The 25,277-nt window shown below is 38.4% G+C and overlaps 2 protein-coding genes across 11 annotated transcripts in view; one reads left to right on the top strand and one right to left on the bottom strand.

Moving 5' to 3' along the window:
• LOC138753096 (CUB and sushi domain-containing protein 3-like) overlaps positions 1 to 25,277 on the top strand; it is a 691,055-nt gene that overhangs the window by 411,873 nt on the left and 253,905 nt on the right. The gene's annotated exons all lie outside the window — the stretch shown is intronic.
• LOC138755143 (uncharacterized) overlaps positions 1 to 25,277 on the bottom strand; it is a 123,285-nt gene that overhangs the window by 74,944 nt on the left and 23,064 nt on the right. For 4 of the 10 annotated variants that reach the window (XR_011352052.1, XR_011352053.1, XR_011352051.1 and 1 more), the window contains exons 1-2: positions 5,929 to 6,048; positions 3,149 to 3,244 (exon numbers count right to left, since the gene is read on the bottom strand). Coding sequence is in view for 1 of the 10 variants with exons in the window: in XM_069920533.1 (XP_069776634.1) it covers positions 3,149 to 3,244; positions 4,324 to 4,363 (136 nt within the window). In the remaining 9 variants the exon portion in view is untranslated. Of the gene's footprint in view, positions 1 to 3,080; positions 3,245 to 4,314; positions 4,418 to 5,928; positions 6,049 to 20,603; positions 20,807 to 25,277 lie in introns of those variants that run through there. The other 6 variants (XR_011352055.1, XM_069920533.1, XR_011352056.1 and 3 more) reach the window with 6 other exon arrangements.

Raw genomic sequence — 25,277 nt, 5'->3', positions numbered from 1 at the left:
TTGGAACTTTGTTTCCAACCAGCTCTTCCTGGCTTGCACTGTTCAGCTCCTTTAGTGTCACACACACACACACTAGCTGGGTGAGCTGGTTAACCTGTCTCTCTCTCTCTCTCTCCATCTGAGACTCCAGAAAGCCCATGTGACTCTCTCACTTGCAAAACCCCCCACCTTCTTCAGCAAACAACAGGAGTTATTCTCCTTGGTCAAAGATGTTGTTTTAAGTAAACAAAATCCAGGAGTGACCTTTCTGTGCAAAAGCAAGAGTGTCTCCACTCCATTCATTTCATGACATCATTTCAATTAACACCTGCTTGTGTAATGTGCTTAGCATTCTCCATTCTTTCTGCAATGTTATTAAATATGAATTCTTGAGTCTTTCAAATAAGATCTGTTTTAAAATATGCATCTATGTAACCCACTAATCTTACCAAAATTCTCCCAAATATTTAAAATCCATTACAGTACCTTTTGCCTGACGGTAGCAGTGAGAAATGAATGTGACCAGGGTCCTATATGATTGTGTGGTCAATATTCATTGATGTTTTCCATCATCCCTTGTACTTTATCTTTTCTATTTACTGATTTTTCCGTTTTATGTTTGCACCATCGCTTGTAACACTACTTTCTAGATGAGAGTTGCTAATTAAGAAACTGAAACTGAAATCCCTCTATGGCCATTTTTCAATAATGAATACAGTTAATTAAAAACTCAGCATCAGTATCATTAACTACAGAGGTGACAATTTATCATTAAAAACCTAAACAGTTCAATTATGGCATTTCAATTAAGTAATGTAACAAAATGTTTCCCCCAATATGACTGATCCTAACTTCCTTTTAAGATAGGCTGATGAGCCTCTCAGTTGTCAGAAATCATACCAAAAGATCACATAACACCACTACTTCCAAGTGCCCTTCAAGTATGTGTAAAAAAAATAACTTGGGAATATTGGTCAAAATCTTGCACCTTCCTACACACAGATAACAGCTCCTACTCAAACCCCCCAAATAAATCAAGAGTTTACTAAAGTTGTGCCTTTACTTATTTTCAACATCCTGACATTTAAATGTGCAAATACTACCACTTTGCAGGCTTAAACCTGCTTAATGGAGCAAGGCTTCTTCCTTGAATTTACTAAATTCACAAAAGTACTGGTGTGATAGTACAGATCTATCACCAATGTATATAGTGTATATAGTTACAGTATCTAGACTGTGCTTACAGCGATTGGCTGAGAGCTAAGCCACGCCTACTGTTTGGGCCCTAAAGGGTTGTGTCCCTAGCCAGGTCGGATCATTCCGGACTGGTCGGCCACCTGTGAAGAGCTCCAGTCTTTTGCTAATAAAAGCCTTGGTTTGGATCAACAAGTCTTTGATTCTTTCGACGAGCTCTACAACTGGTGAAACTCAGCAGGCCCTGCAGTGGCCAATGGAACCTTGACAAAGGACTCAGGCTCGAAACGTTGGTTATATATATTTGCCTCCTATTGTTGCTGAAGGAGCTACTGTGCTCCTCCAGAACAATTGTGTATTTACTACAATCACAGCGTTTGCAGACTTTCATGTTTCGCTCCTTGAATTTACTTGCGCTCTACTCTACGATTTGTAGTGATCAGCAGGGTAAATTTAACTGATCAAATTTAAAGACAACTAATTCATTTTATTATCTTTGAAATTTTAGTTTTTCTAAGCTTGTGTAACCTCACAATTACAATGATAATGAAGTATTCTTGGAGTTTTTAAGCTGATTGTCACAGCATTGCAAATCTCATGTACAATTTCCCTTAAGTCTCCCTGTCACAGATGTATATGGTATTTAAATGAAGGCATTAATGAATGTGGCTGTGCAACTGGTTACAAAGATGCCGTCTGAAATTTGCAAATAGAATTCTGATATTTCAGACCTTTCGTAATTGGTCAATTTATTTTTCAAAAGTTGCAAATGGGACTATTAAAAATTCTCCATCCAAAGGATTTTGACAAGTAGAAATGATGATCCATGAAGAAAACCGAGAATTGTTCTAAAGGATCATTCCATTTCCTGATTTTACATTCCTCAACAATGATTTTTGAATATTAATCTGAAATAATCTAGTATTGTGTTTATTCAGACCACTGTTCTGAGAACAAATGAAGAGTAACTCCTGGTGATTCTAACGGACATCATATTCTCAGTGACTAAATAAGGGTTGACCAATGTGCTTTGATTGACATCATTTTCAAGATGTGTGCTCAGACAGACAATGCATCGGCAAGTGCCACAGCCTTCATTTCAGCAGGGCATTTCAAGGTTTTCTTACAACACCTTCATTTGCCAGCCAGTGAGGAACCAGCTTATTTCTTGTTTGGTTTGCTTCACATTTCCAGCCAAAGCATCTGTCCCTCAGATAATGTTTTGATTCACATTTGTATAAAACAACATGGGTCAAAATTCAAATGTCTACCAATAGATCTTTTAATTAGAAACAAGACTGCAGCCCGATTGAAATGTGCTACTATAATTTACGGCCATTATGTGTACCTTTACAAATTTAACTGGATATTTCCTGGAATGATTCAGCCTTGCTCACAATTTCTGTGTCAGCCATTCATGGGTTAAGTCATTCAATTTCCAATTCTCCTTTGGAATATTGCATGTAAAATTTGACCCAATAGTCTTGACCACAACAATCACTGGAATAACAAATGAATAAGTCAGTGGTCGAATAACCCCTAAACGAACCTGCTTCCCAATTAACTGAGCTCATGTCTGCACCTCCTCCATTCCCTGGTGCCCCAAATCTTTCAGTCCATTCTCTCACAGCCTCTGATTCTGTTTAACCCATCTCCATAACCACATATTTTTTTGCAAACTCAATCCCAAGTCCAGATCCTTGGCCTCAGGATGAACTGACCCTCTTCATCAGGTAGGTGGTATCAAGCATTGTCTCATGAAATTCCTTACCCTAACTGGCCTGACCTTCTCTAGCAGCGCAATATCAATAAAACTTTTTCAAACATTATGATTAATTTCTGCAGGATGGAAACAAGCTCTAGTCTATGGCTTAATTCTGCTATGTGACCAAGATGGTTCCATTTACCTGCATTTTTCTATATCCTGTAAATCTTCTCCATATATGCACCTGTCTAAATGCCTTTTAAATATTACCTTTCTCCATACTGTTAACTCCGTATACCCAGCACCATCCTTGAAAGCACCTTTCCCATCTCCTCGTCAATCCACACCTACTACCTTTACATTCCCCTGCAATGAAAAAAAGATAATGATTATGTTCCTTATGTATGCCCTTTATTATTTTATAAACCTCTATTAGCTCCTTCCTAAACCTGTTACAATGCACTTAGAAAAGACCCAACCTTTACTGCCTTTCTTTATAATATTGGGGCAGCATGGTTGGCATAACAGTTATTACAATGCCTTTACAGCACCAGCGATCAGGTCGGGGGTTCGAATCCCATGCTTTCTATCAGGAGTTTGTACTTTCTCCCCGTGTCTGTGTGGGTTTTCCCTAGGGGGCTCTGGTTTCCTCTCACCAATCAAAATGTACTGGGAGTATAGGTTAACTGGGTGTAAATTGGGCAGCACAGATTGATGGGCCAAAGTTGCCTGTTACCATGTTTAAAAAAATATAGATATATATAAATTAAATTTTAAATTTAATGCTCATTCATCCTGGTAAAATTCTGCACGTTTTTTTTTGCACCTTTTCCAATTTATTGATCGATCTTTGAAAGCTGTATAATCAGAATTGCACACACTGCTCCACTATTCACAGTGTCGTCTCACCAACATCTCGAGCTGTTATAGCATTATGCCCCTTCTCCTGCACTCAGTGTCCTGATCAATGAAAATATCTGTGCCAAACATCTTAACAAGAACTTTCCTACCTCCATCACCATTTTCATGGAATTATGTACCTGAACCCCCAAGTCTCTGTTCTCCACACTCTCCAAGGCCCTACAATTCACCATGTAAATCATACGATGGTTTAACCTATCAAAGTGCAACATCTCACATTTGTTCATGTTGAATTCCATCTACCATTCCTTGGTGTATTTTTCCAGATTATCTAGATTCTGTTGTAATCTGAGGTAATCTACTTGACCGTTCACTTTACCATAAAAATGTATCTGTCAGTTTCATTAAAATTAATCCAGATAGATGTAGAAATCATTTTACTTTTTTTAAAGTAAGAAATGCAATTAAACATTTTATTTAACAAACTAAAAAATAAATATATTTTTAATAAGAGAAGGTTCTATCTTTTTTAACACAATTAGTGATGCATTCAAATGAATGAGGTTTCTGCTCACATTACCAACCCTTCTTGATATAAAGCAGAGGCTTGAATTCAAAGTGCATCAGGACATTTTAGGAAGGTTTTCACTGCACCACCACAAAGATCAATGTGAACTCCTACAGTGGAACAGACAACTATATAAATCTGACTTCTTCCTTTGGTAGTACATGCAATAAATTGATAGGACACTTGTTATCAGTTATCAAGTATTCAAACCATTGTGTACTGCACTACATCACCGTCATTTTGGAATGTTATTTGTCTCAATAGTCTTCAATATCCCACAAGCAGAACAAAGATATGAACTGCCCTCTAGAAATCAGGCTTTTGAGATAGAACCAATTTTGACTAAGGCACTTTTAAGGAAATGTTTTGGTGAAGTCGGTTAATTCATGGATATCTGATTAATAAATTGACTAATTTCAGGAGCTTATACATTCCTTTCATCCTCCATAATTTGGGTGACCCACGAAAGGTCAGCATTAATGGTCTGTTTATAATTGTCAAACCACTAACATCCACAGCAAAAGGCATTTCTTTTGTGTGTTGCTATTACAAAGCTCTGCCAGTTCAGGTGTCAACCAGAGTCAACAACATAGATGGGGTCAGAATTTGAATTCGATGTGGAAAATAGATTTATTTCTCTTAAAGATATCACTAAACTGGTCAGATTGAAGCAATCTGATAGATTCAGGGCCTTCATACTTTATCTCACTTTATATTCTATATTTATGTCATTAGCTGAATTTAAATTGACCAATCACTGTGCTGGGCTGTAAACTCAAATTCTTTAGATCATTGGTCCAGGCTAAAGGATAACAAATCTTATCATATGACTACAATGCCTCTGCATCTCTCGGCATTCTGTCAGAGTGAAGAAAGGTTGGGAAGAGGGGTCAACACCAAAATATTGATGTTTTTATTTGTAGAATCCATATCTCCCGTAAGAAAAAAAAAGCAGCTCTCCCAGCGACTTAGCTGGAAGTCAGCCTCTTTACACTCACTGCCTCACGGTATCGAAATGTATCTGAACACAATGAGAACTTGCTATGTCCAAAAGAGCCAAGATTATAACTACCTGTGAGCATATTACTGACCATCTGGATTTCTCCACTATAGGAAATAATTTATTTTGTTTTGCATAGCAAAGCAAATGAAAGGTAGCGAATGGAGAACTAATTATGAAAGAATTCTGATTCTATCTGAATTTTCTACCCATTCGATTGGATAAAATGATGCCTGCCGTTTTGGGTTCCTGGTTAATCATCAAGAAAGTTGTTCATATGGAGGAAGGGGAATGCATGAAACACAAGATTCCATGTCAGGAGGGTGAGGTTAATATCTTCTGGGCCCAGGATGCGTGCAAGCTTCCTTGATTTCCGGACCACTGTGGTCTCAGTGAGACCTTCTGGAATGTTTCCAGGCCTCTACACAGAAATCATTTTACTCTGATAGTTCAGTGGTTAGAGCACTGATCTTGTGAACCAGGTGTCAGGTGTATGTTCCTCGCTGGGGTCTCATTTCTGTGAGAGGCGCTGGACAAAGTGGTAACTCTCCGTCTTCCTTACAGTAACCAAAGTTAAATCCTAAATGTAGTGTTATGTGATAATGGAACCTACATACTGACCATTTACATTGTGATTAAATTGATGGTCATCTCATACTTGATGGTTTGAATGGCTTGGTTCTGAGCTGCATGACTCCAAGCCAAATCTGTGAGCCAGAAAATTTGGCACAGACCCAGAAATGTTGACAACTCAAAAATATCCCTGACAATGGGCTTTATGACAGTGTAAGATGTAACTTTCCACTAAATGTGTCATTGAACTTGGGCAGGTGATAAATTAAGCCTACAATTGATCACTTTTATTGAAAAGAAAGCATGATTTACAGTGACAGTAAATAGAAACTACTAAGCCTGGAAGCATATGTCTGGATTTTTTATTCTTTTCAAATTTTCAACCATTTTAGAGACTGAAAATAAAAGTTGCAGTGAATTCAATAAATGAATTCAATAAATCTCAATTACACCATTCAATAGAATCAGAATGGAACAAAAATATTAATATGTATATTAGACAATAGACAATAGGTGCTGGAATAGGCCATTCAACTCATCGAGCCAGCACCACTATTCATTTAGATCATGGCTGATCTTCCACTTTCTTGTCCCTGCCTTTTCCCCATAACTCTTAATTCCACAAGAACCTTATCCAACTCCTTCTTGAACTTATCCGGAGAACCCGCCTCCAACACCTTTTGTGGCAAAACATTCCAAAGATCAACAACTCGCTGGGTAAAAAAAAAAAAAATTGATCTCTGTCCTGAAGGGCCTTCCCTGCATTTTTAAACTATGGCCTCTAGACCAAGTCTCCCCCAACATCAGGAACATGTAATCAGTTTCTATCATGTCCAATCCCTTAATAACCTTATATACCTCAATCATATCTCCTCTCATCCTTCTCAATTCCAACGTATACAACCCCAGTTTATCCAACCTTTCGGCATATGTCAATCCCGTCATCCCAGAAACAAACCTTGTGAATCTACACTGCGAGAATATCCTTCCTCAAATTAGGAGACCAGAACTGGACACAATACTTCAGGTGTGGTCTCACCAGGGCCCTGTACAACTGCAGAAGGACATCTTTACTCCTATACTTAATTCCCCTTTTTATGAAGGCCAATGTGCCATTTGTCTTTTCACAGCTTGTTGAACCTGCATGCTAGCTTTTAGTGACTTATGTACAAGTACACCTAGATCACATTGCACTTCCCCACTACCTAGCTTGACTCCATTTAAATCATAATTTGGCTTCCCGTTCCTGCTACCAAAATGGATAACCTCACATTTATCCTCTTAAACTACACCTTCCATGCATCTGCCCACTCACCTAACCTCTTAAGTCACCCTGCGTTTCATTAACCTCCTCCCCACACTTCACACTGCCACCCAGTCTCGTGCCATCTGCAAATTTGCTCATGTTATTTATAATTCATATTATCTAAATCATTAATATATATGATAAACAACTGAGGACCCAGCACTGAGCCCTGAAAGACCGCACTTGTCATATCCTGCCATCCTGAAAGTGACCCGTTAACTCCAACTCTTTGTTTCCTGTCTGTCAACCAATTTTCTATCCATGTCAGCACCCTACCTCCAATACAATGCTCTCTGACTTGGCCTCCTAAGCTCCTGTGTGGGATCTTACCGAAAGCCTTCTGAAAGTCCATGTGCACCACAGCCACTGGCTCTCCCATGTCCACCTTCCTTGTCACATCCTTGAAAAATTTCAGATTAGTCAAGCATGATTTTCCGTTCATGCTGACTTGTAATGATAATATTTATTTCTGTCTAAGTGTTCTGTTATTTATTGTTTTATAATAGATTCTAATATTTTACCCTCCACTGACTTCAGGCTAACCGGTCTTTAATTGCCTGTTCTCTTCCTCCCTCCCTTCTTAAAAAGTGGCACAACATTTTCCACCCTCCAATTCAATCAACCAATGTGTCTACAATTTCAAGAGCAACCTCCCTAAGCACCCTGGGGTGTAGTCCATCAGGCCCTGGGGACTTACCGGCCTTCAGTCCATTCACTTTACTCAAGACCACATGCTTCCAAATCTGGATTTCCATCAATTCCTCCATTACCATTGGAATTTCTATCAATTCCTTCGATACCATAGGACCTCTATCCTCTATCTAACCTTTACCTGTATCCTCCCTGGTGAAGACAGATCCAAAGTATCTGTTAAACTTGTCAGCCATTTCCTTGCTTCCCGTAACAATTTCACCCGTTTCTGTTTTTAAGGGCCCAATTTTGGACCTATTTTTTTCATCTTTACATACCTAACTAAAGAAGCTTTTACTATCCCCTTTTATATTATTGGCTAGTTTACTCTTGCACCTCATTTTTTTCATCCCATATAGCTTTTTTTGTCATCTTCTGTTGCCCTTTGAAGGTTTCCAAATTCTCTAGCTTCCCACTCCTCTTAGCTATATTATACATTCTCTCCTTGGTCTTGATACTGTTCTTGACTTCCTTTGTCAGCCACAGTTGCCCTTTGCTTGCCTTAGAGCCTTTCTTCCTCTTTGGAATGAACTGGTCCTGCATCTTCTGAAAAATGCCCAGAATTACCTGCCATTTTTGCCCAGCCAGGGTATCCTTCCATTGTATTTTGGCGAGCTCCTCCTCATGGCTGCATAATCCTCTTCATTCAACTCTAAAACTGATACTTGTGACTTTCTTTCCTTCTGCCTTTCAAATTGCAAATTAAAACTCACCATATTATGGTCACTATTACCTAATGGCTCCCCTACTTCAAGGTCCCTTATAAAATCCGCATTGTTACACAACACCATACCCAGAATTGTATATTCCCCTGGTGAGGTCCATCACAAGCTGCTCTAAGAACGTACCCTGGGGACTCACTTTCTTGCAGTCCCGCACCTGCTAGATTTTCCCAGTCTTCCTACATGTTGAAATCCCCCATAACAATTGTATCATTACCATTCTGACATGCCAATCATATCTCCTGATTTATTCTGCCTCCTATATCCAAGGTACTCTTTGGGGGCCTGTATATGACTCCTCAACTCTATCCAAACAGATTCTCTCCACCTGCTTTTATGTCACTCCTTTCAAGGGAATTAAAATCATTCCTCACCAACAGAGCCACCCCACCCCCTTTACCCACCTGTCTGTCCTTATAATAGGATGTATACCATCGAATATTAATGTCCCAATACTGGCCCTCCTGCAGTCTTGTATCTGTAATTCTTGTAACATATTAGATATTCATCAAAATTCATCACCACTGATAATTTATGGCTTACTTATTTTGAACATGTTAAAAACTTTCATCTTACTTTTTTCTGAATATCGATGCTAGTTAACATTTATGGCACTGAAAATTGTAAAAGATTTGTGGATCAATATTGCACGCAAAAATCAGTAAGGGTCATTGTGATCCTTGAATTCTATCCACATTATAACAAGAACAACTTACTTATCATCTTTAATGCCGTATACATTTGAATCATGTTCCTGGTACACTTGAGAAACAAGCTTGATCTAATTGGCTGATAGGTGAATGTTTCAAAGAAGAACATTCAAGTTCTTCCTGCAATGCTCCAAAGTGAAGGAGAAACTCAGCAAGTCATGCAGCACATTTTGGGCCTGAGCCCTTCATCAGGAATGTGGAAAAACAGGTAGACCCACCCCCCCTCAATAAAAAAGTTTGGGGTAGGAGGGAGGAAAGAAAAGAGCAAAGGCTTACAGGTACGAGGTAATGTGGATGCAGGTGGGAGTTCTGTTTTCACTCTTGATCCCAGCATCTCCAGTCACTGCATAATTAATGGGAAGATTTATTCATGATAGGTGGGGAAGACAGGCACATAAAAAGACCAGAAAGAATTGTAATTTACAACTCAATGCAAGGCTTCAGTTTACTAGCATATTGATCACAATGGAACCTTTTCATTACATTGAGTAGTACAGTATTACAATCCATTCAGAACATGGAAGTGTTAATTCTCCCGTAATGAACATATCTGACATTATTTTTGTTTTAGATTTTCAGCATATTTTTTGCTTCAAACATTGAAGCAGAGAGAGAGAGAGAGAGAGAGAGACAGTGTAAAAAAAACTATACCAAGGACCCAATAAAATACTGCATAAAGAAGAATCTCTTGCTGACATGATCATATATTTATTCTTCAGAGAGAAGTTATTTTTGATTAGTGTTAACTTAGGTTAAATGTTAAATGCCTTTTGGATATCTCCTTCACCATTCTGTCTGACATGGGCTAGCTAGGGATTCACAAGAGTCAGTGATGTTGTATTTTTAAAAAGCGGCATTGGAAGTCATCGCCACCATGGCCAGAACTCAGGAATGAGTGCCTGCCTCAGAAATCAGCTGAAAGCAATGTAAAAAATGTGGACTGCCCACAGAAGCAGACTGAATGTAATTGAAGGCCTCACTGACCTTGATGAATTTATCTTGCCAATGGATTGAAAGGATTTTTGCCATATTGGTGATATTTGACCAGTTGTTTTTACAAGTATCTGTTGTGGATGGAACATGCCTCAAAAGGGACCACTATAGCTTTCTGCACCTGGGGTTTTGCTGGTTTAACACTGTGATACATCAATCATCAATATCTGCCTTAATTGAATGGTGATTACCACATTATTGATTATGTTATCTCAAATATTAATTGTTCAAAAATGTAGATTAATAGGGGTCTTTATTTTGCAAGTATTAAGATTAAGACCCATTCTCTTGAACAGTTCAGCAAACAATTTGACTGTGACACAGAGCTCAGCCTTTGACATGCTAATCTTTGGCTTGGCTTCGCGGACGAAGATTTATGGAGGGGGTAAAAAGTCCACGTCAGCTGCAGGCTCGTTTGTGGCTGACAAGTCCGATGCGGGACAGGCAGACACGATTGCAGCGGTTGCAGGGGAAAATTGGTTGGTTGGGGTTGGGTGTTGGGTTTTTCCTCCTTTGCCTTTTGTCAGTGAGGTGGGCTCTGCGGTCTTCTTCAAAGGAGGTTGCTGCCCGCCAAACTGTGAGGCGCCGAGATGCACGGTTTGAGGCGTTATCAGCCCACTGGCGGTGGTCAATGTGGCAGGCACCAAGAGATTTCTTTAGGCAGTCCTTGTACCTTTTCTTTGGTGCACCTCTGTCACGGTGGCCAGTGGAGAGCTCGCCATATAACACGATCTTGGGAAGGCGATGGTCCTCCATTCTGGAGACGTGACCCATCCAGCGCAGCTGGATCTTCAGCAGCGTGGACTCGATGCTGTCGACCTCTGCCATCTCGAGTACTTCGACGTTAGGGATGTAAGCGCTCCAATGGATGTTGAGGATGGAGCGGAGACAACGCTGGTGGAAGCGTTCTAGGAGCCGTAGGTGGTGCCGGTAGAGGACCCATGATTCGGAGCCGAACAGGAGTGTGGGTATGACAACGGCTCTGTATACGCTTATCTTTGTGAGGTTTTTCAGTTGGTTGTTTTTCCAGACTCTTTTGTGTAGTCTTCCAAAGGCACTATTTGCCTTGGCGAGTCTGTTGTCTATCTCATTGTCGATCCTTGCATCTGATGAAATGGTGCACATGCTAATACGCAACCATCAAGTATGCATTTGAGTTTGATGACATAAGATGGGGGTGAAAGTTCATGAGTGGATGTGATGCAAGCTCAACGGTTTTGGATTTGCCCTGTTGATTAGCCCCTCTCCGTCAAGAATGTTGATGGAAGTACAACATGATGGAGAGCAAATTTACAGCACTGTTGGAACAATGACACAACTTTTTTTGTTAACATTATGCCCTAAGATTAGAACTCTTGTGGACTGATTATTATGGCTGGCATGTCATCATGAAGAAGATGAGGGTATTTTTGTAGACGGCCAATTTTGATAAGGATGCTCAATCTCTCCTCTCAACTGATGGTCCAAGACTTTTCAGTGCTGGTCGATGCTTGGAGTTATTGCACAGTGAAAAACCTATCCATATTTTCATTGTGTGACATTGTTTAATGGGTTTAATGTATCATATATGTTGAACATTGAGTGAGTGGGGAGGGGGAGGTGAAGGAGGGAGGGAAGGGAGGGGGGAAAAGGGGTGAAAATGACACTGTGTATATTCAAGAGGGAAATGTGTGTGTGTATTTTGGTCAGTATGGTTCATAGTGTGAAAAATTTTAAAAAATTAAAAAAACAAGTTGCTCCTCAGGCATTGGAAGAAGGTGGGTGAGGAGGATCTTGGCAATCACTTTCTCTATCGAGAGAGCAAGGAAATTCCCTCAGATTTACTGTACTTTTGAAAATGTCCACAATCCAAGATGCACCCCAAGGACATGTGCTTAGCCCTCCGCTCTACTCATTATACTCCCATGACTGTGGGGCCAGGCACAATTCCAATGCTATCTAAAAATTTGCTGCTGATATCATAGTTGATGGCAAGATCACAAACGGCAATGAGGAAGCATGCAGGAAAGGGATAGATCAGCTCGTTGAATGGTGTAACGACAGCAACCTTGCGATCAACTTCAGGAGGAAGTCAAGGGAACACGACCCAGTCCTCATTGAGGGCACAGTAGTGGGGAGAGTCAAGAACTTCAAACTCCTGGGTTTCAACATCTCCAAGGATCTGTCCTCGAGCCTCCAAGTTGATGCAATCAAAAAGAAGGCTCGCAAGCAGCTATACTTTGGGAGATGTCTGATGGGATTTGGTATGTCACCAACGACTCTTGTAAACTTCTAAAGGTGTACCAGGGAGAGCATTCTGGCTGGTTGCATCATTGCCTGGTATGGAAGCACCAAATATCAGGACAAGACTAAACTCCAGGGAGTTGTGACTCAGCCGTCGACATCACAGGCACCGGACTTCACTCCATTGAGGACATCCACATGAGGCAGTGTTGTTAGAAAGTAGCCTCTATCCTCAAAGACCACCCAGGCCATGCCCTCTTCATTCTGCTCCCATCAGGGAAAATGTTCAGGAGCCTAAAGATGAGCACTCAGCGGCACAAGGACAGCTTCTTTCCCGCTGCCATCAGATTCCTGAATAATCAATGAACCAAAGACACTTCCTTACTTTTATGCACAATTATTTTTTCTTGTTGTAAGATGGTTTATCTGAATGTTTCCACTCTCATGCTGCACAAAACTCCAAATTTAAATTGTTCAAAACAATAAATTCTGATTCTGATGTATTTTGGCTTCTGAATGTTATGTATTAGCATGTTTCCAACTTATTGAATCCTTCCATAATCTTGAAGATTTTCTTCTCCAGACAAAATACAAACCTTCCCTATTATTCAAAATTTAAAAATGCTGACTCAGAAACACCAGAAGACAGAAAGTGAAATAATTAACACCATGTAATATACTTTTCTCTTTGCCTTTAACTTTAAAATGACCAGTGCAATCAATAACATCTTGAGCCTATTTCTCAACTTGTATGCTGGAAAATTCCAGTAATTCTGGCTCTCGTACTTGGTTCCATGGAAAATCTCAGACTTTCTGATTTGACAGGGCATGCGCAGGAGTCAAGACTTTGTGCCATTACAGCGGAACTGCCTTTAAAAGCCAAGATAATCCATCTGAGTATGATCATTGTATTGTGGCTTCTAAGCAACTTGCACATTCACTTCCAGATGTTCTTGCTGACACCAACCCTTTTTGAAAAAAAACATGACCACGTCAGAGGGTAAGATTGTTTCCAAAGTGCGCAACTACTGAAATCAATGGAACAACTCTCAGGAGAGATGTAAATCTTACTAACAATGAACTATTTTACAAAAATAGACCTTTATCTCATGCACAAAACTCCATACCCTACACAAAATCAATCAAGACTGTGCCAATTTAAATCTGAGTTGCTGAGGATCAGATTACAAAGAGCAAGAAAGCTTCCATTTTAATTTGAAATTGAATTACACCTGGGACAATTCGGTATTCACCCACCAATATGCGTCCATAGTGCAATGTCACTTTGTTTAAATGGGTAGCATTATTGGAAAAATTGTGATGCCAATTAATTTAATCAATTTTGTTAAGATCTAAGTTTGTTTTTATCTGACATCATTAGATTAAAGAGGCAGAATTGTAACAGCAAATTAGTTTTAGTAACAATTTGATAGAAGAAATTATGTCGCAATACATAGAAATTGGCAAATTTATCTATTGAAATACAAAATTAGAAAACACCAGTGGCCCATTATTTCTTTCACTTGCCTGTTATTAGGTTTGCAGTTCTTGGCGAGCTTTCCGGTGGCAAATGATAAAAGATGATTCGATAGCATTGAAGAAAAAGAAGAAATCTCAAAGCCTGTTTGATGGGGCATTAGAAAGGGATTGGTGGATGCGTTAAAATGTATTGTTTCTAGTCTTAACCTTTTTTTATTCTGACAAAATGTCATGCAAACTACTCCATATTTTGACTAGTTACGACACTTTTCTAAATTGTTTTTCTATCTCTAAAGTTAAAGCTAATTTTTATATATACATTGCAAGTTGGTGCAGGATGAAATCCTTGGTTTATTGGAGACTTACAAGTTATTTTGGAATATAAAAAGATTATTTACTTTGGTATCTCAGCTTTGAGGACAGGTGCTAACTGCATGCAAATTATACTGGTTTATTGAAGTGATTTGCTTGTTGCTTAAGGCACTTTCAGGTGGCCAAAATCCCCCGATATAAAGCCACATATTATGCCAATATGCGGCTGTCGGGAGGCCACTTGAAAGCACAGGAGGCGAACTTTGTAACCCTCCTCCGGGAGGGATAATCGCCACAGCACTGTGGTCCGTCCCGTCACCCCTGGCACCTGAATGCAGCCGCCTGAAAGCGGCTGTTGAGGGGATGATAATCAGCTGGCGAGCAACTGACAGCCCCCCTCCCCAATGCCCCTGCCCCTGCCCCCCAGCGCTGGACATCAGAATAGGGCAGCCAGTGCTGGCTGTTAGCACTGGGGCGGCTGGCGCGGGCTGTCTCCATACTGATCCCACTTATGAAGGACGGATTAATTTGTTGCTTTCCAACCCCTACAACCCGTGCTGGCTGCCCCAACCACTACAGCCCGCGCCAGCCACCCCAGCACTGACAACCTGCCGCCCCAACCCTGACAGCCAATGGGACAGGAGCCAGAGTGCGCTCCGAGGCACCTCAAGTGAAATCGTCCCTTTCGGGTGGCCAGCGCTGTGCTTTTAGCACTGCCACCTGAACGACCATTCCACAGGTCTGAATCCCCTTCTGTGGGCGCATTCTTAGTGGAGAATGTACTTGAAGAAGCCTTAAGATTTCCTCTTGACTTATTTGATAATCATCTACGTGTATATTTTTCAGTTGTGAAAACAGCGATTTTGCAACTCCCTCTGTCCTATTAATGACAGTTTTGCAAATGATATCAGATCAGCTGATGGGCAGAATTTCATAGGATGCTCCCTTGCAGGAATTGGGCTTGCTTAGAAAGACATAATTAGCTGAGGATTCTTGATGATTTATTGTAGCCAAACCAAATTATGTTACCAAAGGGGATTTTGTTTTTCTTCCAAGCTGGAATTATTTCATAACATTGTTGATGAGCAAAGTTAAGCAGGAATGTAGTTTAAAATCCAAGCATAATAATCTACCCTTCTCATTGGTCCATTGAATCAGAATTGAAAGATTTGTTATGTCATCAAAGACCCTTGCAAGTAACTATAGATTTATTTGGAGAGCATTTTGACTGGTTGCGTCACTGACTAGTATGGAGGTGTCAATGCACACAACACGAAAAGACTACCGAGAGTTGTGAACTTGGCCAGCGCCATCATGAGCATCAATCTTTACTCCAGTGTTCCTCAACCTTTTTCTTTCCACTCATATACCACTTTAAGTATTTCCCATGCCATAGGTGCTCTGTGATTAGTGAGGGATTGCTTAAGATGGTATGTGGGTGGAAAGAAAAAGTTTAAAAACCACTGTTGTTATCGTACCTAATTAACTCATTATGTGCACATTTTCATAGCTCCAAAGGAAATGGGCCAATGACAATTTTCATCAAGCAAAATATTTCAGTAACAATTGGGTTTCGAGCAGTGATTCTCAACCTTCCCTTCCCACTCATGTATCATCTTAAGCAATCCCGTACTAATCACAGAGCACTGATGGCGGAGGGATTACTTAAAGTGGTATGTGAATGGAAAGAAAAAGGTCGAGATCCATTGCTTTGCTCCTTCAAGGACATTTGCAAGAGGTGGTGCTTTAAGAAAGTCGCCTCTATCCTCAATGATATTCACCACCCAGGCCTTACACTCTTCACTCTGCTACAATCAGGAAGAAAGTAAAAGAGCCTGAAGATGAGCACTGAACAGTACAGAAATAACTTCTTCCCCTCTGCCGTCAGATTTCCGAATGGACAATGACCCACAGGCGTGACCTATTTGCACTAATTTACTTATTTTTGATTTTAACTTACTTTTTTGATATTTGCACTTCTAACGCTGCCCTGCAGCAACAAATCTCTTGACATATTCATGACAATAAATTCTGAACTGATTCTTCCGAATAATTGGAACATTAATTCAGTCAGCAATGCATTCATTGCTGAAGTACAATGGATATTTTTAAATTTCACATGTGGACTTGATTTCAGAGAGTAATAATGACTTTGGGTTGATCTAGAACATATTGCTAAAATAATGAGAAGATTAATGGCGGAAGTTGCACACATGCAAGAGTTGATGTCTTTTATGATCAGAAAAGCTGCAGAATGTTGGATGATTTGTACCACACGACACTGCTTCATTAAAAAAAAACAAATGCTTGTCAATGCTTTTCAGTAAATTAGTTGCTCATTAAATTTCTATTAAACTTTCTGCAAGAAATTCTGGTTACTACTTTGCAATCCAACCACTATTTAAATGATGATGCATTTGATCGCGTAGTGCCATTTAATCTTTTGGCCCATGAATGGAATATCTGAAACTATGAAATATCACTCCTACTGGTAGTAAGTAAATTGTTGCTGAAGAATTTTGAAATTTTAGCTGATCATTTTTCCTCTCTTAATATGGTCTTCCTTTGCTTGTATCTCATTTGACTTCAATTCATCCAATTATTTTTATACAACCAATTTTTTAACCCTAAATTCTCATTATTTAGACTCAGGCTGGTGGTTCTCTATTTCACACATGCTCCCACTTGCGTTCTGAAGAAATAATTAATTGAGCTGTTATCAAGTGACACAAATCATCCAGTAATCTCCGTGATTCACAAGTTACACACTAACTGCATCTTTACATTCTGAGTCAATCTGAATTTGCTTTACTTTCCAAAATCAAATCAAATGTTCAAGTTTAATTGTTCAGAAAAGTATGCAATGAGACTTGGAAGAATTTTCCAAGCCAGAAAAGATCGAGTTTCAAGTTTCAACCTTATTTCAAAAAACTAAAAACGTGCAGACGTTGGAAATTGAAATAAAACTGAAAATGCTGAAATATTCAGCAGATCAAAAAGCAGCTCTGGAGAAAGAGTCATGTTAATGAAAATTTTTCATGAAAGTTATTAACTTGAAACATCATTTCTCTCACCAGAGAGAATTTTCTTTCTTGGTCCTCCACACTGCTCTACTCAGTGCGGTCCTTAGAGCAATGAAAGGTTTGTCAGAATAAAACTCAGCATTAAAGTATCATTTCTTGCATTCACGGCTTTTGATATCAATGCAATTTATCATGGGCATTTTTTTTGTTGTATTTCTATTCAGACACCTTTTGCCCATGTTAATTTAAAAGGAGCATTCTGGAATGAGTTGGTACACAAAACTGTTCATTTCAGAAATTTACTGTGACCAGGGAAAAAAAAAGAAATGTAACCCTCAGGCAAGCTTCAGAACATCAGGAGTTTCATTAAAAAAAAATCTTTTGAGTATTTGACTCTGATGCTGTATTTTTATCTGACGGTTGTTTCTATCAAGAGAGAAACTACAAATTTCTTTAGTATAAGATCAAGACTTGACAACAGAAATTATATTTGCATGTGAAACTCACTGAAGTTTTCAGACAAATCTGTTGTCTTTCTTATTCTCTTTCTGTGCCTTGATTGATGCAACATTGACTGACAAGTCTTCTGTTTTATGTTCTTTCAATTGTTGTAGCCAAAAACAATGATACATTTGATGAACAATGTCATGGAAAACAAAAGGAAAGTTGCACAGAATTCATGGCAAAACTATTTTAACATATGTCAAAAAATGTTTTACCATTACTAGATTGTTTTTTGACAGTTCACTTCACCTCTACAGTCTATGTTGAGAAGTACTCCTGCAATGCTTTTGAATTGCAGCTTTTTAAAAGATGTCATACAATATTTAATTGGTAGAGGCACTTTCAACAGGATCTTCTTGTCAATTGTCCAGATGATTTCCCTTCCATCCTAATATGACAATGGAAATCATTTTCTTTCCATTGGCACTTTCTGCCTCCCTGTCAGAATCAGGCTTAAAATATCCACTTTTCATTTAACAGTTCTTACAAACTATTGTTCCATTTTCGAATCTCTTCTTAATAATGCTCAAGCTTATTTCAGCCTCCCAGATCCATGTCTATCTCTCTGTTACTTCAGCTAATTCTTCCAAAGAGTGATTGCCCTTTCTACAGAATCAAAAAATCCACGCCATAAGTGACATCTTTTCTTCATAATTAACAGTCAGTATACCGCGAAAGGTGTGCACACTCGCGAATCGGCACGCAAGCGTCAAATCACCCTGGGGATGAACCATCCAGGTCGGATGGATCATCCCTGCAGTCATCTGATGCCTGCATGCTGGCTCGCCTAGTGTGAAAGGTGCACGGATTCTCCAGGGACAAAGTACTGATGCATCAATGTCATTTTTGTGTGAGTGTAGGAAGTTGACAGAAACAAAAGAAAGGTATAAACTTTGTATCATTTTACTTAATCCTGATCAAGATATTATGATCTTGTATTTAAACAAAACTAATCATGCCTAATTATAACATAAATAAGTATTAAGTACAGCAGAGTAGGCATCTATTCCACAGGAAACTTGCTTCCATGAACTTACGTCCACAATTTCACATTGGTTAGCATTTTCAGTATCTTTTTACCAGGATCACCTCAACATTAAAGGGATGATGATCTTCAGGTAGTTAAATCTCTAAGTCATAGACTTAGTGACATGAGATGTGATGAAGCGATATTAGTATTCTCAGAATTGTTTCTGACAAACAAATCCTCATTCCCACAGATCAATATTCAGCAAAGATCCCTGCTCGTATAAACTATTAACTATATTCATTCAATTATAAATGTGTCATGAGATAAATAATTAATGTATATTGCAGCGCTGAAATCTAAACAGTGTAAAAATCATTTTTCACATTTATAACATTTTAAGCATATATGCTTGGTTTTTAATGTTGTTGAGTCATTGTTCCTTGCTTTCTTTCAGTGGTAAGCTCGTGCTTATTGATTCAACCAGCTAAAATACACTGAACAACTCATTCGGTATTCAGGAGATTACATTGCTTTTTCCTCATCTGGGGTATCATGGTTCTATTAATGCAGTGGTTTTCAAACTTTTCCTTTCCACTCACATACCACCTTAAGTAATCCCTATGCCATAGGTGCTCTGTGATTGGTAAGGGATACTTAAGGTGGTATGTGAGTGGAAAGGAAAAGTTTGAAAATCACTGTTTTAATTGTACCTAATTGACCCGTTATGTGCATGGTTTCATAACTCCAAAGGTAATGGGATAACGACAAGTTTTCTCAAGCAAAATATTTCAGTAATAATTAGGTCTAGAGCAATGGCGTCAACATTTTTATTGTCCCACTCACATAACATCTTAAGCAATCTCTTAAGGCATAGGGAATACTTAAGGTGATATGTGAGTGGAAAGAAAAACAGTTTTAGAACATCTTTCTATTAATTTATTTATTTAAAAAATTTTCACACTATGAACCATATTAACCAAAATACATACAAACATTTCCCTCTTGAATATACACAGTGGCATTTTCTCCCCTTCCCCCTCCCTTTCCTCCCTCTTTCCCACCCCCCTCCCCACCCACTCAACGTTCAACATATACAATACATTAAACCCATTAAACAATGTCATCACACAATGAAAATAAACAAGAAAATAGTGTCATCGACTTTTACACACTGGGTCAGTTCATTTCGTCGTCTTCTCATTCTGTCATTTTAGGTGTATGAGAATTTTCCACCACACTTGGATATGGCAGCAACAGTTAGTCAACAAATTCAATGTACAAACGTTGACAAACAGAAAAAGTCCCAGAGATTGATTATGCCCATATGTAATTGGACTCTGATTGAAACTGCAGCACATTCTCCTCATCCCACCACTGTTGAATTTTTCCTCCCTTCCAAGTGGATGATCCCTTACACCTTCCCAAGATTCAAAGTGTCTCTTTGCGAGTCGAGGTCAACATTTGCATCCCATCTGTATTAGTACTGTCATGTGAATGTGGCCTTACTGGGTTACACAAGTGCTTCAAAAAATTAATGACATTGAAATGCTTTGTTACTCTGATGTCAAACATAGTTGGACCTTTTTCTCTGCACTCACAACACTTTCACAAATAGAACTGAGAAAAATGATTACTTTTTTTGGTATTTTTGGGGGTGAGGGTAGGTGTAGATCGTTTCCTTTGAATAATGCTGCATAAAATGACAAACAATTGTGATAGTCCACGGTGTCAAAAACAGAAAAATACACATTGACCATAAAGTATACTGAACACATTTATTAAGTCACGCTAGTGGGAATGAGGGTTATTGATGTCAGGTAGACCATATCACCTTTGTCAATATTGAATCTTATTCAAAGATCAAAAGGAAACAGCCCCATGTTTAAGGCATTTTTCTGACAGCATTTGTCTTACAAATTGAAAAGCATATCTCTATGAATTCTTTTGAGGTTCACTGCGACAAATCCTGGTCTAACACGTCATTATGTTCTTTCCTAAGAAATGGAAGTGATTGATGTCAAACAGTTATTCACATGTACAAGTTAATTTGAATAGATTTTACCTCTTACATACAAATGAGTTAATGTATTGGAAGTGCGGTCCTTTTATACTTTGAGTATAAAAGTGCTTCAGGTATACTTTCTGTATACCTGAGATTTAGACTTTAATTATCACATGTAAATTACCAATCTAGCAATAAAATCTTAACATTCACAAAGGGAAAGGAAGCTTGTAGGTTGTGGTATAAACAGAATAAAATTTTATTGGCGCCTTAGCGTTCACGTGCATCCTATGGCCTATGTGTAGCTGACAGCAGTTGTAAGGTTTAATTAGTTGTCTTTTGCCCGGGAAACTATTTATGAATGGAGAGTGCCTTCTTGACAGTTTCAGTTCGATTGTCAATGTCATTAGCCATTAGGAATTGGCTTTGGATGATGGCATTGAATAATTAGCTTAATCGGTGATTTCGCTTGTCTGGAATAAGCAGTGGATTGCTCAGTCAGCATTCACATGAGGCTTTTTCTAACACCAGTTTAAAGGCTAGGAAATTCTGTATTTAATAAAGACAAAATCAGTGGTGCTTTTTCTTTATAAATGCTCTTTCTGGATGGCTCAAAAATAGAATTTTTTATACAATCTCAATAGCACCTCAGCTGGTGAAGTATTGAACTCTTGTTAACCAGAACTGTCAGCTAGTTTAAACTTATATGTTTTTTTTTACATAGAATCCAAGTGATTTTTTTTTTCATTCTGTAGATTCTCTCACTACATTCCAGGAGTGGTAGTTCACACAAGAACAGCCAAAACTCCAAATATCTGTATCATACCACAAGTTTGGACAGAATACCTGAAGGGTGTTATTTAAAGTCCTATTCATTAGCTCATTGTTCACAGATCACTTGCAGCTCAGATTAGATTGCAGGCAATCCATGAAAATTAATAAAGGTTGAGGAGGTAAAATGTTGGAACGGGAATGAGTCCTTTTTTGTCCCATTCTTATCTTTTTACACAGTCTGCATTCCTGGAAATTGGGAATAATTTCCTGGAATGCAGCGGCTGTGTAAAAAACATATTAGATGCAGGTTTTGAACTTGAACATGGATGTTTTAATCTAGAGGTGAGACTGCTCCTCACTGAGCCAGTGTAAAGTTAAATGGTTTTCTCAATTCTACCACCTCAAACCAAATGTTCTTCAGTAGACAGACTGTCTTTTTATCTTGGAGACATGCTAAATTCTTGAAGTTTATAAGAAGTTAATGATATTACTATGGGCTCAAGGAAGTCTATCATGTTCAAGATATGTAACAGTAAATGACAGTGATTTGCTTTGTGGAGTGCAGTTATTATATTTCATATTTTACATGTTTGAATCCATATTGACAAAGTTTATCTTCAAAAGAAAACTTATTAAACTATTTGTAGATTAATAGGGTATTTAGTGGTTTTATAATTTGTATTACACATCCATAAATGGACATTTAAAAGTATGTTAGTGTTCAAATATTTAATATTGAACTGAAATGTTGGTGTTTCCACTGCAGTATCTTCAGAATTAGTATATCACATCATGTTTTTTTCAACATTTCTGACTTCAGCAACATCCACTTCAAAACATCATTATCAGATTCCTGCTCTTCATCAGATGTACACAGTTTAAAACCAGACACACTGATGGCAAAATGTCCTGTTTGTCTCACAATATCAATGTTAATAGTTGAGTTACATTTATTTTGCTTGTAAAGACATTCTTGGTATTTGTTTCAGTTGAAGATTGTTCCTTTGTAATGATCTATCTCTGTTTCAGAACTGAATCACAATTTCACTCACCTTAACCATTGGGTATCAAGAATCGAAAAAAGTATTGAGTTAGAAAATAGAGCAGGATAATGAGGTCGGAAAATGGAAATAGGTAAAGGTAAAGGTTCCATTATTGTCATGTAATACTACATTTGGAATGAAACATACATGAAATTCTTTAACTTTGCCCATTGTAAGGCAGAATGAAAGTTGCCATTTTGTTCAGCGCCCTTCACAGAAACCTACAGCATGTTGTGTTCCAAGGCAGACTCCCCTCCAAGTACTGACCAGTCCTATGTCTGACTAGTTTACAGTTGAAAAGGTCAACATTTGTCCATGCCTGGCCTCATGTCACCTTGAACTATAAACTGGATATGAGTCTCCTTAACAAAATCTGATTCACTCTCACATAGTTGTATTTCCTGTATACTGTTTGGTCTCGATAATATTAATTCACTGTATATATTAGGCTCAGACTATATTGAACTAGTCTACATTTATGTCCTTCCCAAACTATCTGATCTTAAACAATGCCCAAACACTTCATGACAGCCTGCTTGTCAGAAAATACTTAATTATATTTATATTGCTACAAATTATCGATCACTCCTTCATACTTGTTCACAGCTAAGGTACCAATTAAGAACTTTCATTATTCCTATGTACCTCATTACTAAAATAATGTGACTTCCACAATTCCTAGATGTTAATAAATCACTTTCTATCCCTGTTGGAAAGTAATGGTCAATTTTTGAACAAGTTTCCCATAATGCAGAACCATGAGATATTTGGGACAATCCTGATGTCCTTGTTCATATTATTTCAAATGATAAGCACACGATCCACCTGAATTTGGAGCTGTATTGTGTATGTAAAGAATGAAGGCTTTGCATTCAGTCATGAATATTGTTTTACATTTTCCTCACAATTAGGGACTAAAGATTTTTTTCCTCCTTATGTTGGCAGAGATCTTTGGAAGCAGGAATGTAGATGTTGACAGGCAGGATGTTAAAATTAATGTAACTCTCTTAACCTGTCTGTCAGAACTGATGTTTCTGCATTGATAGGTCTGTGTGTTTACTGAGCAAGTGAATTCTCCCAGGAATAATCACAGTTCTTCTGCCTTCATCTTTGAAGGCACTGTTTTTTTTTAGAGTGAATGTAAAATGACACAGTGACAACTGGGAGTTGTTCTTTTCCCCCTCTCCATTTACCTATGATACCTCAGTAAAGATCCATTTTATGACAATCAATATTAGTCTGTCCAGGTTTCTCTGTCGTATTCTTTGCCCTCCATTCCAACTAATGATTCAATCAGAATCTGCACCATTCTCTTCAACTTAAAAATCTTTTTTTTCTTCTGAGCATAATTAATTACTATTAATATTTAAATGTGGCACAACTAGTGAAATGGTTAGTGCAACGTTGTTATCGCACCAGTGACCTGGATTCTAATCCTCCACCATCAGTCAGGAGTTTGCACATTCTCCCCATGTCCTGTGTGGTTTCCTCTGGGTTCTTCAGTTTCCTTACATCCTCCCAAATGAATGGGGGTTGGTCGGTTAATTGAGTGTGACTGGATGGTATTGATTTTGTGGGCCAGAAGGGCCTTCTTACTGTGCTGTATTGTTAAAATTAAAAAAAATAAAATTAAAGCTGAAAGTTTGTTAAGTATAATTAGACTCTTAAAAGCTGCAATTTTATTCAGTTAACTTTAATTTACTTTGGGAATAATTAGCTTTCTAATGGCCATGTATATTATATTAGGATCCATTTTCTTAAGATCCATTTAATCCTGTTTCAAAAATAAAATAAAATTAAGATTATTTTGGCAGTATTGGTTTAGACTTCTAGGTGGCCTTAACACTGACACATGTAAAAGGCTGGCAAGCCAAAACTGTGGATGCTGAAAGTCTGAAATAAAAGCAGAGAACAGAAAGGGAGGGGCTTGCACTGAACATGCACAAGAGAAATAAAGTTCCCTGACATCTCAAACACTAAATGCCAGGGACACACAGTAGGTAAGTCAGCATTTGGTCCTGCTGAGTATGTGCAACATTATTTGTTTTATGTATTTATACAAGAGCCTTTCAGTATCTTTTGAGATGATCCCAAAACACATTGGAGACAGTAGTTAACCTTGAAGTACAGTGAATACTATAATAAACTGAAACCAATCACACAGAGAAAGAACACCCAATTTTTCAGTCGTTGGTAGTAATTCTGTATTCACTGCTCTTCACGGAAAAAAAAATTGGATTATTGCTCAGGATACTTTGCTTAAATAGAACAATGACATTCTTGGCATTCTAAATAGACAAAATGGGCGTTCAACCTGATGTAAGAACACCAAAATGCTGGACGAACGCAGTTGGTCTATTTAGCATCTATAGGAGACAAAGATATATTGCCGACATTTTGGGCCTGAGCCCTTCTTCAAGGAAAAAGCAGAAGCAAACAATGGGGGAGGAATCCAGACCAACAAGAGGTGCTAATTGGATATGATAAGGGTCTATTTATCATGTCTGTGTGAAAGGAGACAGGCAATGGAGAGATGATGGGGGAAAGCAAAGGGATTTAATGAAAGACAGAGAATTCAAAATTAATGCCATTGGCTGCAGGGTGCCCAGTTGGAAGATGAGATGGTGTTCCTCCAATTTACAGGTG

The sequence above is a fragment of the Narcine bancroftii genome, chromosome 2, assembly GCF_036971445.1.
Source record: "Narcine bancroftii isolate sNarBan1 chromosome 2, sNarBan1.hap1, whole genome shotgun sequence".
In the NCBI taxonomy this organism is placed as follows: domain Eukaryota; kingdom Metazoa; phylum Chordata; class Chondrichthyes; order Torpediniformes; family Narcinidae; genus Narcine; species Narcine bancroftii.
Note: the sequence above shows the minus strand (reverse complement) of the source record. Positions and strands in the feature narration are given on the sequence as shown.